The 17,180-nt window shown below is 49.5% G+C and overlaps 1 protein-coding gene across 2 annotated transcripts in view; it reads right to left on the reverse strand.

The window, feature by feature from the left end:
- The window catches only part of LOC126522082 (uncharacterized), a 33,954-nt gene extending 20,273 nt beyond the window's left edge, over positions 1 to 13,681 (reverse strand). Inside the window, exons 1-3 of one of the 2 annotated variants that reach the window (XM_072288697.1) lie at positions 13,286 to 13,681; positions 5,303 to 5,428; positions 4,277 to 4,438 (exon numbers count right to left, since the gene is read on the reverse strand). In XM_072288697.1, coding sequence (XP_072144798.1) covers positions 4,277 to 4,438; positions 5,303 to 5,381 — 241 coding nt within the window. In that variant the 5' untranslated portion in view covers positions 5,382 to 5,428; positions 13,286 to 13,681. Of the gene's footprint in view, positions 1 to 4,276; positions 4,439 to 5,302; positions 5,429 to 13,266 lie in introns of both variants that reach the window. The other variant, XM_055066153.2, reaches the window with a different exon arrangement.
- Positions 13,682 to 17,180: the final 3,499 nt, after the last annotated feature.

A 17,180-nucleotide genomic window follows, 5' to 3' on the forward strand; every position in this document is an offset into this window, starting at 1 on the left:
ATATTGTCTGTAGGTTTTCGTCTACATTCTATAGTCAAACATGCGACAAAAAGTGTAAGGTCACTATAAATAGACTGCCTTTGGACCAATCTTATATAAAGAATGTGTAGACTTTCTGTAGTTTACTCAAATAAATCTTTGTAAGGGACGCATATCACTGTACTTAATTACCATCATCATCATCACAATTAACTTCTTGCTTCCTTATATATATTGTTCATCCTCATCCTTTCTCTCTAGCAGCACAGACCAGAAACAGCGCCTCCGGCCGATCTCTCTGCTTTTCATTAAACACCTTTCTCTTTCTCATTTGATGATAAACGTTCAAAGGATAGTTTTAGCTATAGTGGACTCTAAGTCGAACCTGCGTTCTTTCGTTGCCGAGTAGCTTGCGTATTTCGTCCTTGGAGCAAATGGCGTACTGCAGACCAATGGGAAGTAAGGCAGAATCGGCTATCCTAACACACTGTTGAGAAATTGACGTCACCTCCTCTCTCACATAACACGCACGCACATTCCACAATGACGCAAATACACACGCGAAAGAAGGGAAAAAAAAATCTAGTCCTGCGCCTCACTGAAATGCAAGGCATTTCAGGTTGCTCGTTTATACTCGCAGGGTATGTCTAAAAAAAAATAAAATAAAGAAAGAGACAGAGTTTGGGAATGGGTACAAATCCCTGTCGCGACACGCGTCTATACACGCAATAAAATTCCCTTCACCAATCTGCTACTAACGGTGCTTAGGCAATCGGACTGGCACTTGTTTCTATATCCGCGAACGAATCTCTCTGAAAGCACACACCCGTACTAACACAAACGAAGTCAGGTTTTGTTTGGCGGTCACAATGAACGGGCGCCCATGTGCTATCTCGGCCGCGTTCACCTACACCGCCGCGCACGTGAAACCGGTCTCCAGGAACGCGCTCCGACCGCACGGCCGGTCTGAGCTGATAGCCGAATAAAGATTTTCGGGCGGCGTTATACCATACGGGTTACCCAGATCGCCCCTTCTGACCACGCGCGTCCTTCCAAGAAGTCTAACACGTGGCCCTATCCGTTCATCGAGCCAGCAACATTAGCCGAAGAGGGGGCGTCCCTGTCTGCTCTGCAGGCAAGAGTCGATCGAGCGAGTCGTGAATCTGATCTGATGCGCGGTTCTGCCGTTCCGAATTCTTCGTCCCCGTCCGCGTTTTACAAACCGAGCGAAACTAAACCGGAGCCGCCGCCGACACGCTTTCGGCGTCGTTTATTTCGGCGCCAGGTCGGCGCCGACCGAAGCCGCGTGTATACGTCGACGATACGTCGACGTGTGCGACGGCAACTTCCCCACAACGACGACCACGTGCGCACACAAACGGGGGCTGCCGGACGCGCGTGTTTTCTCTCGGGCTAAGGACGGAGCGATTCAGGGTCACGCGGTGTGTGCACGTATGTAAGTATATATATAAGTGTGCACATACGACGCGCGCACTCCCGCCAAGCGTATAAGTGTATAAGGCGGCCCAGCGGGCGTTTTCATTTCGGTGTCAGGTCGCTTGTCCCCCCGTCACGTCCACGGGGCGCCCGACGGCCGGGGGAGAAGCTCGCAGCGGCCGCGGCCAGCGAGGACGATTAACCTGGAAGAGCACGAGTGGCATCTACAGAGATGCGGAGAATGAAGGTCGAAGCGGTGTATACAGGAGCTCCTCCCGTGATGCATGCTAGGCGAGTATACTCATTACCCCCAGCGCGCACGTTATCTCAGAGCGTGTCCAAGACGCCTGCATGTGTAGCAGAGACGGGGCAAGCAGGCTATAGCAAGCAAGCAAGCCAGGACTGTCATCGCGGATGTTTCATGACGCGGTGTCAGCAGAAGCAGCACGCGAAGGGACGGGCCTCTCGTTTTCTTATTCTCGTTTCGTCCACGCCAGTGAAAGGATGCGCCGAGCTTAATTCTCAGAGGGCGCGCTCGGGCGCATGGTAATCGCGGCCCCGCTGTAGCTAGCTGTCCGAAAAAAAAGAATCGGCGAAAGATGCGCGCGCCCGCGTTGTTTGACGGCGCGGCGAAACGCGACCCCGTTTGTGGTCTCTCTCGACTATCCGCCGGCCGTCATAATGTATGCGCGCATGCAGACCGCACATATGAGCAACAAACACGGATCGGCGCTGTTTTCGCCTTCCTCGCCTGCAGCGTCCCTGTTTTCGCTGCAGTGTGTTTACACAGGCCGCGCAGCGGCGTGATCGTGGGACGGGCCGCGGAGACGCGCGCGCGCGGTGAATCGGTGGCACTCCTTCACCACGAGCGAACGTCCTTCGCTAATACGCGTCCTTCGCTATAGGACGAGCACGCACATCCTTTACTCTCGCTGCCCTTCGTCTTCGCTGATCGACCTGCTGGGCGCCCGGGTTCAAGGGCCCCTTGTGTCTGTTTACGCCTCGTGAACCATTGACATGCATCGTGTAGCCGGCGACCGATTGCTGTGTGTACACACACGCACGCGAGTTCGTGGTTCACTGGGGGAAAAGCACTAATTGATGCTTCGACATGAGGTGGGTGGAGCAGTCGGGTGGGTGGGCGCAACCGGTCTTGCGTATAGTGATTAGACTAAATGTGCACGGCGAGCGCTTTTGTTGGCGCGTTCTCTTATAGCACGTGAGAGTGTTTGTGAGAAGGAAATTTTCGGCGATGGACGTTGTCTCCCCCCCCCCCCCCTCCCGTCGTGATTCAGAGCCGCGATTAGGATGAACATTAGACGCAAACGGGGATCGATACGCTTTTGCAGCACACCATTTGTGGGGCATCAGGGCAAGGACCAGATAGATGACTACAGGTTGCGCGATCATGGTTTCCTTGTGCTCCTGAGAGCGGTGTTTATTAACCAGGCCGTTTGGCTTAACAGTCTGGCCATGCATGCGCGTGACACAGTATACGGTCGGCAGAAGGAAAAAAAGAAACGGACGCTTGTTCGTTTATCGACCAGGGTATAAAATGTTTCGAATGAAAAAGTACCACCTGTCTCCTGTGTTTCCAGTGTTGAAATATATATATATTTCCTGGTTGAAAACGGTGCTTTTGATCGCCAACCGTATGCGTCTGGGTAAAGTAATATAAACACGGGGGTTCGTGTTGAAATATGCGCCCGTAGAGTAAAGGGTACCAAACTCGGGTATTATGGCCTGCTGTACAAGTACTCTGTATAATCTCTGCATATAGATACGGCTTTCTCCGAGCTAGGGCGAATATAGAGAAGCGGTGTCTTCCACCGAGTGCTTTTATCGCGCGCTATAGCTTATAGTGAGATGAATAACGACATGTTATTCTAAGCGTTTCAGCCAGCTACTCACGGCGCTTTATTCACCTTGCCCTTCAAGCATCAAATAACACGACTCGTTTTCTTGAGATCTGATTAAATGAGGTGCGGGTCGACCTTATAACTGTCGGGCCGTTCTTTGGTATTGTGTTGTCATTTTGTCCGCTCTACCACACTACACCTAGTCAGTCATTGGCCCGCTGGCGTTTCTCAAGTCGTTGACTATGCTTGCGAGAGTCCAGCACAACGCGAAACATTATCCCATTTTGCATGCGGGCGCCTTGTAGTATGCGTCTGTCTTGCGGTCCTTGGGTCACCGGTGTGGTCGGAAAAGTGGCTGCAGTTCTTCGTTGAATTGCTTCTATCTAGCAAGGAAGCTACCAAACGCGCTCCAGCGCTCTATATATGTAGGCTTTGCATGAAAATTACTTTCTGCTGCGGAAAGACGTGTGGCGCGGCACGCGCGCATTCGTGCGATCACGCTCCTTATTGGCTGGCTACAGCTTAGATAACTGCCAAGGTGAAACTTTATCCGCATATTTCCGATGTTTAAGATGGTGTCATTATACTGTGCCACTTCCACTTGTCTGGTCTCACATTCACAAAAACGTTCTCACGCTATGAAACTGTCCGTAAGAGAATGTGCTATAGCCAATTACGGTGTTGGACATGCCATTACTGAAAGCACCCGATTAATGGCAAACAGCAGTTACGAAGAGAAAAGCCCCGTGAATACGGCGCCCGGTCAGTTTGTATCGCCACATGCTACAAAACTATGCTACAGTTCGTATCGCGTTACTACCAAAAACCAATTTGCCCAGCAACAAGCTTGTAGAGGCCGTGACGTCGCCCTGGTGTCGAACGATAATAGCACACTGTCACACGGTCGACCTAACACAGCGCGAGGCGAGTTCTGACGGCGATCTCGCTCGACGACTGAAGCGATTACGGCAGCATCGTTTCCACGAGAGCGGCACACGTACCTGACCTGTACGAGCTTTCGGTCATCCACGACGTCCTCGGCAGGACGGGGTGTCCGTAGAACTTGGCCACGTTTCTGGCGTGACTGCGACTCGACGGGTACCTGCCGGGTAGCACCAGCGGCAGGCCCAGGCCGTCCAGCGTGTACAGCGAGTTGTCGGCGCCTGCGTCGCGTGTGCATACAGACAAGTGAACGTGCCGACTCTGTAAACTTCCCGAAGGTGTGGCACAGGCGCAGGACGTCTGCATGAAACAGCTGGCCGGGTCGACCTGTGGCAATGTACTTGATCGCCGGTCGGTTTTGTGTACACGCGCTCGCCGGTACATGGCTGAGCGAGTGCTGAGTAGGGATGGGTCAACCCGCCTGCACCGAATACGATGACTCAGCTTTTTTCGGTGGTTCGCGCACAGCGAGGAAGCTAGAACCGGACGGCGTTTTTCGCGCATTGGTGCGTGTGAGCCGAACAGCAGATGGCAGTTTGTTATTTCGTGCGTACACTTCCCTTTTCCTTCAGTAAGAATATGAAGTTTATCACAAATTTAACCGCCAGTCTTAAGGATTTCAACATTCATTTAAGAACGTGGTTAATTTTCCTTGCGCTTTCCTTAGCTTGATTGTACGCTGTTTTGTATGGATTTTAGTAAATTGATCCCCTCCCTTTCCCCTCATGCTTGTCGTTCACTAACTCCATGTATGACGTACGCTTCACACTGGTGTTACCCGCAACGCGGTGTCGTGCAGAGCGAAGTTCAGTTAGGAGATGTTTGCTCTTCATTTTTTACCGCTATAGTAACCAAACACTTTTCAGCTAAACATCTGCAAATAGAATTTTCTAGGAATTATATATGATATTGACAGGTCACTTTGTTTCAATGTTTGTTGCTTTCTCGGTGTAACATTGCTTAATAAATTTCGAGGTTGCACTGAAACACGTGACCGCTTTGTAAAACCTAACGAAAACTAGGCCGCGCATAGGCCGGATGGACTCTTCGCGCCTCCATTCTATGGAAGCGGGTGGGCAACTCACCGTTGAAGTAGGAGTAGGCGAATCCGGCCAGTGCGAGGTGCAGCAAGAGCTCAAACGTGCGCCGTCCTCCGAGATCCATGGCTTCGAGAAGGGCTCAGCTGTGGGCCGAGATCAACGCGGAATCGCCTGCAGGAGGAGGCGAACCTGCGAGTTGGTTCTGGCCAGAATGGTTTCTTGCCCGATTGCCCTGTCGTATAGGCATAGATCTTTACCAGTTGCGTGACAGCGCATTATAGAGGTTCCAGCAGTCTAGACGTGCGGCCTCTGGCCATACTCTGATGTTCTCAAGGGAGGCGCTAAATATAGTGACTGGTAAACGCATTTCGTTCCATTTGATGTTATGTAGAGGGTCGAATGAATCATTTTGTTTTTCCATTCCGTTTTCCTTTTCCTGTTTAGAGAAAACGGTTCAGTTTGAGTTCATCCCGGGAGCGAAAAAATAACTTGTGTTCGTTTTCATAACCTCCCAATAATTACAGGTTAACAGCATAATCTTAGAACAAAAACTCAATGACGCTTCTGAGATGCACTTAGACTAAAAAAAAAAAAAAGGTACGCGTGGAAGTACATGTAGTTAAAGGACGCTTTAATGGCGCAAGCAGTTAAAAAAATCACATTGTGGAAGAGCACCTTAGAAGGTCACGTTAGGAGCAATACGTTATTTCTGTCACGCCTACTTCAGTTCACATACCAGTGCGATCAAAAGCAACCGCCCAAATAGGGAGTGCTTCTTCACTTCAGTGTTTATATGTAGGTCTTTCATCACCCAACAACCATGTTACAACCACCAGTTTAAAACGCTCACAAGTGTATTTATAACATGTCTGCCTTGTGACGCGACACACTTCATTTAGTGCGACCCACCGCTACGGTCAAAAGAAAAAAAATAAAGCGTTTAAAATTTTGATGGCTATTGCCAAGCCGCGACAGAGAGTTTTATTTATCTTGCTTTTCAGTAGTTTCTTGGGTTCTTATTCGGCTTCAAATAAAGTTTTGCGTAAGGTTAGGTTTTTGCCAGATCTATAGTGCTGCCACATGCGCTATCGGAGGTTACGTTTTCCCGGATTATGCATTTTTTTTCCGAAGTCCACTAGAAATGTTTCAACTGGGTTCTACTGCAATACAGCCTATTCTTTATGCCATGCTACTGAAGACACAGGGCTTGGAAAAAAAAAGAAAAAAAAACACGAAGAACTTTCGACCCTCCACGGTAACTTAGTGGCTATGGCGTTGTGCGCTGCTAAGCATGAGGTCGCGGGCTCGATACCCGGCCCCGTGCGGCCGCATTTCGATTAGGGCTGAATGCGAAAACGTTCGTGTACATGCCTCGGGTGCACTTTAAAGAACACTAGGTGGTCAAAATTAATCAGGAGATAACCCCCTAACGACGTGTTCCATAATCATATCGTGGTTTTCTTGCCACGTAAAACCCAAGCATTTCATTAATTTTGTTAAAACGTTCGGTGTGTCTTCTCCTTGTCGAGTAAGTCTTCTCGCAGTGTGGATCCTTATTGGAAAGCTTGCGGGCTTCCACAGTGTGCGGCATCGCATGGTATTGGGCAGCATCTTGCGTACATTCGACACTGTATACAGAAAAGAGCCGCAACTGCAACGGAGACGTGTACCACGCAGCCGCGCTCCGACGTGTGTGTGTGTGCATATATATATATATGTGCAACGGCGCCTGCGCCAGCTTGGATTACTCTTGGTGCTACAAGTTCGCATACACACAACCACGGCGCCGGCATTGGCATGGACTCTGCTCTGTTTGCGTGACCACAGGCGGCTGCTGGGAGACATCTCGGTCGCACGCTGCGTATAGCTTCCTGCAATATTCACTAGGGGGAACTCTGGCGCTAGCGTCTACGGGAGCTGCAGGCGAGGCGGTTCAGCCAGCGTGGGAATGGTGGTTAGCGTGGATTTGCCTAAGCGAATTCGTTCTCTGTGCCTTCAAACATATATTGCTTTATAAATGGCATAATTCACGGTGTTTACATGCAAGTTCTCAGAGTCTCGTTGCCTTAATGCGTTAATGAATGTGGCGTTAATTAATATAGGATTGCTTCGAAATTTAGGCCTCTGTATGCAGATAAAGCTTAGTAAACAAAGCCGAGAGAACGTCTGAAGCCAAAAGCTCGAATGTCGGACAGATATATGTAATAACCGCCATTCTTATGGTAGCTAGTCGATCGCAGCGCCAGGGTTCCTTGTAGTAATTTTAGTAAGAAACACTATGGCCCACTGCATCCGCGGGGGTGCATGTTCCAAGTTGCCCCTGCCAGTCGACATACGCAACCCGGCTCTGACATTGCACGATGTCGTTGCCGGCGCTTGGCACGCGATTAGGGGAAGGCGAGACGGCGCATAGGCATCCCTCTGTTTCACGGCACTTGCTAGACGCTGCGTATTCACTAAACAATATTCTTGGCAAGGGATTGAAGCGAAACTAAAATGAAAACCGAAAAAGAAAACCTTCATATTTGCCCCAACCCGCACGTTGCGATTTTTTTCACTCCGGAGTGAAACCGAAAGGAAAATATAACGGTTTTCGGTTCAGGTTGGCTACCATTTCTGGAGCTTTTAATCCATGCATTGTCTGCGCTTCTAGTTTAACTATACTATCTCACTTGTAAATGCATGACCATCTTCCCGTGATTACAGAAGTGGTACCACTGCTAGCATGGTTTTCAGCGTATTGCATCAGGGGGCAGACTCAGGGTGTCAGGGTGTGTTAACGCGACAAAATTTGCATCGCGTCCGGCGCGAGCACTTGCCACACTGTGATGCGTGCAAAATACCTGAGGCAGCGGAGCACAGTTGCTTGTTTCTTGCTCCCAGTACGACTGTGAACGGCAGGCATTGATCTCTTCGTTAGCACCAATTAACAACAGGCCTTTCGGTGGAAATGCTTTACTGGCCCATCGACCGGACATATCAATGAAGCGAGCCATCAAGGCTCTCTTAGAACATTTAGGTAACACAGGCCTATATCAGAGGCTGTGAACGGGCCTTTCGCATGCTGTCCTCATCATTACACCTCAGTCTGTTATTTCTCTCCCCTTCCCTTTCCCCTTGAGCAGAGTAGCAGGCTGGAGCACTCTATATGCGTTTGTTCAATATATGCTCCTCTCTCTCTTTCTCTCCCTCAATAAAGCTTCGATTCACAGAGATTCCAGCATTGGTGTTGTACCTGCATAATTATTTTTTAACTGCGTGCGGCCTGAAGAACAAACAAGCGTGATGTTTCAGTGCAGCTTATCAGTAGCGTCGAGTTCTTGTAAAAAATAAATGTGCGCTGTTTTCCTGTAATAATTATTCGGTTATGCAAATGAAATTGAACCTGTTCGAACCGGCTTGTAGAACCGTTATTTTTTTTTTTCTCGCTCCAGAGTTGAACCGGAACCAAACCGTTTTCGGTGAACCGAAACTAAACCCGGCACGGAAAAAAACTTTCGGTCCGACACTCTGGTTCTTACAGGGTACAACTGTTCGTGGGGGCAGAAGACAGTCAGTTGTGTTACTGGAAATGGAGCGCTTAGAGGGCGATCAACGACAAGGAACGCTTATACCAACGGAAAGATTTGTGTATTGGGTATTGGTATAGTTTAGACAACGTAAACTATATACTCACAGTGCAATTCAACGCCGGTGCCGCGCGTGCGCCCAGCGAACTGTGCGAAATTTGACGAGACCCACAGATTGCACTTTCAAGATTATCCCCGTATTCCTTCGACAGTACAGGATTGCTCGTCAGCACAGGAAATTATAGTAAAATTTTAAAAATTTTGTGCTGTAAGCCAACACCACCTAGATAGTACAAGGTCGCGGTGCACTTCGATTCATGACGTCATGCTACGTTGCGCGACTGCCATAGAATCTAATTGGGATGCTCCCGAGTAAGCCGCGGGTTTGGCAGCGGAAATTTTGGTCCAAGTGGCACGACATCACAAAGCAGAGGGCACAGGCCTGCTATCTAGGAGGTGTTATCTATAAGCTCGGTACTTTCTGTGCCCTTAATTTTTTTTTATTTATTTACAGGAAGATTATACAGAAGTTCCCAGGCCGCGTTTCCCTTCATTTTTCAATGCAGTGCATCTTTTCCTTTCTTTTGTAAGGCGCTAAGCAGCGTGGCCGAGACAGCGCTAAAATATATATCGTCACGGGAAGATGGTGTGGGAATTTCAATGCGGCGTCGCCACCTGTTCTTCGTTTTCACGTCTTTTCTCGATATATCGAAACCCCGCTTGTGGCGAAACTGGGCTATTCGCAGTTTCATCGGTGTATACCACGATTTTATAGTTAACCTTTACATAATTTGTTTTGCGTTCATTTAAGACGGTGCAGCAACCGCTTGCTATCGGTGTCTGTGTCACAGTGTATAGCCAGGTAATTAGATTTCTTCTTTTTTGTTTCAGACTAGACGGATTTATAGAAATCGCATGTAGCAGATAGCACAATTCTAATTGCTCGAACAGGTGGAAATGATATACAGAGAAGTCGAAATGGATAATTGATTTATGAGCAGAAATCATTTTAAGTTAAGTTTTTAACCAGCTGTTTTATCGCACATATTGCGATTTATGGACAGTAGCCGGTGAGTTTGCGAGACATAACCCGTTGGAATGAATTTTGAGGATGGCACCAGCTTTTATATACTATATGCGCAGTCAAACTTGCGGGAAAATTCACTTTTCTTCCACTTTAAGAAAACTCACTCTTATGCATTGAAGAACGAAAGTATATTGAAACGCCTCACATACTTTGGGAATGAATATCTCGAAACTGATGTTATCTTGAGGGTTCGTTCCAGGTGAATGCACCTTGCGAATTCATCGGCTACAATTCGCAAATTGCAATATGCAGGTAATATGTAATATGTAAAGTAATTACTTAAAAACTTTAATCGATGAACCTTGTTAATTATTCGATTATGCATTTCGATTCACCGTGCAAGTGATGTCCGCCTCTTGCAGTAATCCATCTCAAGACTGGAATTGTGTTCTGCCACGGGTTGATTTTTAGAAATTCTGTATACAGCCGGTATATATGCGCGTTCGCAGCCACTCAGTCGAGGATTGAAACACTCCATACGAAATATATGTGTTTACAGTTGGCACCAGACCTCGCTCGTTCCTTCTGACACAAATGCACTAGACTCGCTGGAGAGTCCTCTCAGAATTGTACGTTATCAAGCGCAACTTACTAAATGGCGCCCTCTGCCTTACAACTCTGAGTATGCGTCTATGATACACGTGACGTCACCTTGCTTTAGAGCATGGAGACGATCGGCGAACCAGCCTCGCGAATGATGTCAATATACCAAAGTTTGGCTTTGCTTGAGTGGAACGAGCGCGGACGTTCGAAGAAGTGCGGATTGGTGCAACAACGACAGACACGAGAGTACGATACGGGCACTTTCGTGTCGATTCTGGTTGTACCTTTTCGTAATTTGAGAACTCTGGGTTCGAGCCCAGCGCGTTGTTAATTTGAGCTTTCTTTCTTTCTTTCTTTCTTTCTTTCTTTCTTTCTTTCTTTCTTTGGATTAACCATTAGTAGTGAAGTGAAAAGTCTTTCCATTCACCAGTCGTTAGGTCTTTCATATCCCTTTTAAATTAATCAATTTGAGTTAAATCGGTGCTGCGGCGCCAAAAAATATCCTCCTGCGTGTTATACGCATCGTCATGAGGAAATACTATAGCTGCGCGTGATACGACGGTAACCGTCACAACTTTCATAAACGCTTACGACCAATGTCCTGCAGAGACGTGATTCAGGGGGACGTCACCTCGATATTTCGTTTCATGTGCAGCTCGGCTCATATTCACACAAGCGGTTCGTATACACTTAAGAGTTATAAGAGGTATACGCCAAAAATTAGCGAATATACACGCTCATAGGCAAACACATTCCGCACGAATGAAAATCACTGTGAATCAGAGCCCCGATTACTGCGAGTTTTCGTGCTACGTAAGCATGACACCAATGCGTTTACAACTCTCAAAGCCAATTTCACAACAGTAACAGTGGAATGAGCGCTGCTCAGCCAGCTTCGTGAGTCAATAGGCAAAGTATATAAGTATATACAGCCTCCACTAGAGTTGACCAGGACACTTACTGCACTCCTCTTTGAGCGGCCTTATTTTGCAGACTCGGGTCACGAAACGCAAAAATGAGGAGACGGACCAATTAAAGTAAGAATTTGCGAGACAGTGATACAGGAAAACATTAGCTCTGCCTGCAAAAGAAACAAATTAACGAGCGCTAAAGGCTTGGTCGGAATAGGTCTCACTGCAACTGCACGTCAGTATACAATTCTCACGTATGTCGGCAAGAGTGCGTATGCAAACGATAGAGCGGTCACTGGGCGCCTACAATGCTCGACCTCGGGTGCAGCGCTCACTGGGTTCATTTGGCATCATCGATTGCTCTCGCAATCGACTTGGAGCTAATCTTACCCTCTTTCTCTGCAAGTGCACACATTGTCGTTGCGTAGCTTACACGGGGTTATGACTTAGAGGCGTTCGGTCGTAATCCAATCCATGATAACTTCGGACCAGTTTGTCTCTCCACTGAGCACGTGAACCAAATGTCAGAATCTGCGGTTCCTCTTGTACTGAGAAGATATGGCTATCGCAGGGACCGGTCATCTGCTAAGGAAAAAACTAACCTGTCTCACGACGGTCTTTCAGAAGCACCTTTTCGAAGTCGGTTGAGCAGAATACATTTGAAGAGACAAGTCGAGGCATCTCTATTATAAAAAAAAAAAAACGCAAACAGGACGACGCAAAAATGCGATAGGACAAATTCGCCATCTTGAGTATGCGTGACATACGGACAGCCGAATGTTTCGAACACGTTTGACAGTTTAATGTCGAAACTTCAGCATTCACACCATGGTGCGCATATTTAAGTAGTCTGCCTTCACTGCAGCAAATAAAAAACGCGTTTAATCACGTCCTGTCGGGCAGCATTCTAAAAGTTGTTTGCCGTTACCAGTAGAGAACACTTCGTACGACTTCACAAACGCGCTGGGTGTAGATAAGTGGCAGTGGCTATCAGGTGCTGTGCGTAGCTTCGACTCCCGGCGTCGGAGGCCGCATTCCGATGGGACCCGAATGCAAGAACGCCCGTGCGGTTAGATCTAAAGCTGCACGTTCAAAACAAAAAGTGAAGTGCTCAAAAGTATCCCAAAGCCCTGCATCACAGCATTTTTCTTATTACGAACATTACTTGGGACGCTGTGAACAGTTATGTTTTTATCTGTCAAGTTTCGGTAATATGTTACGCGTATTTGTAAATCATCGTGCGCGGACGCTGAGCGCTTCGCAATGTGGCCTCAGTGGTGCAATCATACGAACCGCGTCCTGCCTATAGAATGTATTTAAGCGGTCGACTTTTGCAGACGAATGTAGAATAAGCCTACGATTGTTCCCGTCTGCGTAGCATACGTTTGTGGCGGAATAGTATGGGGTGCCGCAGGTATTCAAAGCATTCTCATCACACCAGCTACATTGCACACTCCGCTTTAGATTCCGACCACTCCTGTGACTGTCGGCTTCTTTTGAAATGCAACAGCCGTATACATCGCAGATAAACAAGAAGCAAACAAGTATTTGCTGTCTCGGGCTGCACCACTTGAGTGTGCCGTGAAGCCACACTTCGTAAAACCTCGAAACTCGATCCCGTCAACGTTCGATATTTTGAAGCGCGACGTCCGTAAGGAGTCTTCTTCGGCTGCTATTATCCACAGAGTTTCGTATCACATTCTCGGAAGGCTCTACCACGGTTCGACCGAGCTGGCAATACAACTTCCCATACCGTCGTCTTTCTACACTTCAGCGGCTGACAAGCTCACGCTTTCCCGCAACATCCGCGAGCGTGGCGGAGAAAGTGACCGTCGCGGCGCGCCACACCTACGCGCCGAAGGAAGCGTGCGAGCGCGCGTGCGGGCTACACCGACTCACTTCGTCGTCGCCGGCGTACCGGAGATGCCTTGGAAGAAGCGGCTGGGCCGCCCGGTCTGCGTCGTTTTCTTTCAGACGCCGACGGGACGAGGTAGCAGCAGGTCGCTCGAACACCTCCGCTGGCTTCGTTCGTTCGCGTGCCGATTGCCGTCAATGGGCCGCTGGGCGAAAGACGATCGGAGGAGACGCGCCGGCGGAGAGGCCAAGCTCGGTCGCTGAGCGCAGGTGATGGGGATCTGGCGCCTCCACTGACGGCGAATCCCTCCTCGAAGCCGGGCGTATCCCAGGTCACTGGGGCCGCTCTTAAGGGGAGAGGGGGAAAAGACTCCGTCGGCGCGCCAGACCGCCGCGCGGTTCCTCTGCTGCTGCTGTTGCTGCTGATGTAGCCCCGGCCACTGCGAAGAGTGCGCGTTCTTCTTACCTCTCTTTACGAAGACCATTATCGCCCCTTCTCTCTTTCTCCGATCCGCTCATCTTTAGAAGCGCCTCTCGATGAACCGGAGGAAAGAGGGACCAGCCGAAGTGTGAGGGATAAGAGAGAGAGGAGGAAATACATAAAAGGAACGAGAACAACGGGTTTCCTTTCTTTCTGTTTTGATCTTCCTGCCGGCACTCGCACCGGGGAGGGGGGGTTGGTTGGGAGGAAGAGACAAGGTTGGGGCACCACGCGGTCTGCGCCGACGGTGCTACTCAAACAAACGCGCCGACGGCCGTCGTCGGTCCACGGCAGACGGGGCTCCGTGCCCTCGGGTCCCATCGCTCTGATCCGGATTCGCGGGGGCGCGGCGGCGGTGTGTGGGGCCCGTTCGCGCCTTGCGCGCTCCCTTGGCCCTCGAGAGGGATTAGGCAGGGGCCAAGTGCGGTGCGGGAGCACGTGCGTGTTTGTGTGCGCGTGCGTGGGTCGTAAGGCCGCGCCTCGCTTCTTGTTAGTTTCGTTATGCGTCGTTCTCCTGGACGGAGACGGCGTTGCGAAGAGTGTACACGCAGGAACAAGGGGGCGGTTCCGTGCCGGCCGAACGATATGCGCCGCTCATTCCCTTGGTGTGTGCGCGTGTGTGTACGTGGTGCTGCACGTGGGAGGAGACCAATTCACGCTGCGGTTCTATCGTAACGTTGCCTTCGGGTTAATTACTTTTGATCCGCTCGTTGGCCCCGTTTCTACAACCGCGAACGGCGCGCTTACCCGCATCGCCTAGCGGCACGAGAAGCAGACCGCAGCGGTTCCGTTACCGCGACGCGTTGTGCTGATTGTTTATCGCGAGAGCTTCATTTGGGGCTCTCATCGGGACTTTTCGATCGGGAAGGTACGAGAAAGACGTTCCTGTTTAGGAGTTGTATATAATTTGTTGTGGACTGATTGTACCGGTTGTGTTGAACGTCGGAGGCGCACCGATGATACGTGTTGGAGGCCTCAAGAATAGCAAGGGATTCGACATGTTTTGCCCAAATCACCGCTAAATGAGACGAGTCTCATACATCGTACGCTTAATTACATCGTCTATACCATGTTCGGGAGGAACTCGGTATAGTAAGACCATGTGTCCGCTTAGTCTTTGTTTCTCATGGCTAATTGTGCAGGCGACGAGTCCCCTCGGCGTTGCGCTTAGTGAAAGTGGCGCTGTTGAATTCCTCGGTCAGTGTCTAGAGCGATTATTATTCTAGCTATAGACCTGTTGATTCCGCGCCCTTCTCTGCATCCACTTGCTACGCGTTCAGACTGCCCAAACGCCCGTGGCAAACTTTTTTTCAGACAGTGCAGTAGTTAAAGTTTTCACGATTGTAAATCTGTGGGGCAGTCTACGTGGGTTAGCCGATCCAGAGGTTGCGTTTTGATCACGTATGCTTGCGCAGCTCAGTGCCGCGTGCCAGCCTCTGGGTCATTCAAAGCACGCTGACGTGGGCACAAGTGCGTCGTCGACAATGTTCTCAATCGTATGAAACCAGAGCATATCGAGAGAAGGACCACCGCGCAGCCTTCTCTCTTCGCAGCCTTCTCTCTTCACGAGCCTCTGTCTCGTGAAGTTTAAGTCAACACGCGCGAGGCAAGGTAACTTACATGCTAGAGGAGCTTCGACAGTTGGACGGATCATGGCATTATACCAATATGCTGCTGGACAAATGAGATAGGAGGTAAAAGAAATCAGCGGAACTCGGCGATTCCCCAACCCGGCTCTCAACTCGTTTAGTGCGATAGCAGCGACCTCTCACAACAGGAAACGTCGTCTTCTCAGTAACGACTTGCGATGCACACAGCGTCGTCACTGTCCACTACAGTAGTGCCTCTTGCGACCTCCGAAAATACATGCGCAGACGGCGCCACTCTCAATAGCACGTGAAGTGCGCAAGGCTCCGCACAAAATTATTAAGCGTCAAAGCTGCGCGATTGTGCGTCGAGTACCGACATGCTCAATTATTGCCGCGATGACGTGAGTTCGACTCCTTTAGCGGCGCGGGTGGGCAAACTTTAGTTTCACTTTGCCCTATGACGAGAGTTAAAGTAAGGATGAGGAAGCGGTCTGATAATGATGACGACATCGGCGTAACAGAAAGGACGGACAACGCAAACCCGGTTTCTAGTTTTTAAATGCTGTCGCAGCCTGATAAGTGACAAATGGTCAAGAGAACAGCTCGCTTTGAGTACACCTTGGTTCATCGGTGAGGGAAGAGCGCGACAGTGAAAGAGAAGTTAACCGAAAGAGTCCAGGTGGAGTAAATAATCGTACAGATGTTCCAGGTGTTCTGTGCGACAGTATACTGCAGCCAAGTTAAAAGCGATGTTTACAGAGGGTGGTACGGTTAGCAGTATATAATCGAAACGGTCATAACGAAGGAATCTAACGGAGCCAAAACGACTGAAATGAGGTTGCCAAGACGGATGCGTTGAGTGACAGAGGAAGACGGAGCTGGTCACCATTACGTCCGAGGAGCAGTCACGTGGTTGTGGGCAGCGCGCTGGATCAGGGTTCACGAGGGAAGACAGATGACTTGGCCATCTGGTGAGAAAGATACGATGGCTACATCTGTAAGAAGATAATGGTGATGGATTCCGGCGGTAAGGGGACACGAGGTCCGCGCCTATAAAAAGGTGGCAAGGCACCATTACGGATGACCTTAGCAGCAAGAAGCTGTGGAAGGAAGGGGATAACCGATCGGGCGAAGTGTGATAAAGTCGTCAGCAAGAGCGACCTCGTACACATGAGACAATGAAGCTGACGGAAGAAGAACAGGATCTAAGGTGACTTAAGGACAGCTCAGTTCGGGCTACGGCCCAGGCCGTGGGCGTCTTTTTGTCCTTCTGTCCTCGAGTTCCATCCGTAAGCCGACCTACCTCAACAAAATTTGAAAACTCTGATAATGACTGATGTCGTTTGACGTCCCAAAGCGACACCGTAGAGTGGACATCGTAGTGGAGGACCCTGGGTAAATGTTCCCCACCTGGGGTTCTGCAGCGTGCGTATAAATTTAAGCATAGGATTGTTCTTGCGTTCCGCCCCCGCTCGAATACGGCAACCGCGTCCGGGAGTTGAACCCGCGACCTCTGCTTCAGCAGTATCACGTAAAAGCAACCGAGCCGCCGCTGTGGTGACTCTACGAGTGCACGTGAAAAAGCTTCCGTTTTCGCCTCAGGTATTGACCTGCATCACCTCGAGTAATTCCTGTCCCGCGATCTCTTCGAGCATCCGTACTGAAGCGTACAGACAGGGATGTATTATTCACTGCAGATGAAGACATCATCTGCGAATCCCGCCTATACTACAATTGTATACTTTGTGTTGTTCTCATTTTCTGCTTTTTTTCTCCCTTTTTGATTTTAACCGTGCATTGAATAATTCGCTGCACTTCTGATGTGGCGCAACCATCCGCCGCGGTAGCTTATAACTATGGCGCTGTGCTGCGCTGGAGGTTGCGGTTGC

The sequence above is a fragment of the Dermacentor andersoni genome, chromosome 6, assembly GCF_023375885.2.
Source record: "Dermacentor andersoni chromosome 6, qqDerAnde1_hic_scaffold, whole genome shotgun sequence".
Taxonomy (NCBI): Eukaryota; Metazoa; Arthropoda; class Arachnida; order Ixodida; family Ixodidae; genus Dermacentor; species Dermacentor andersoni.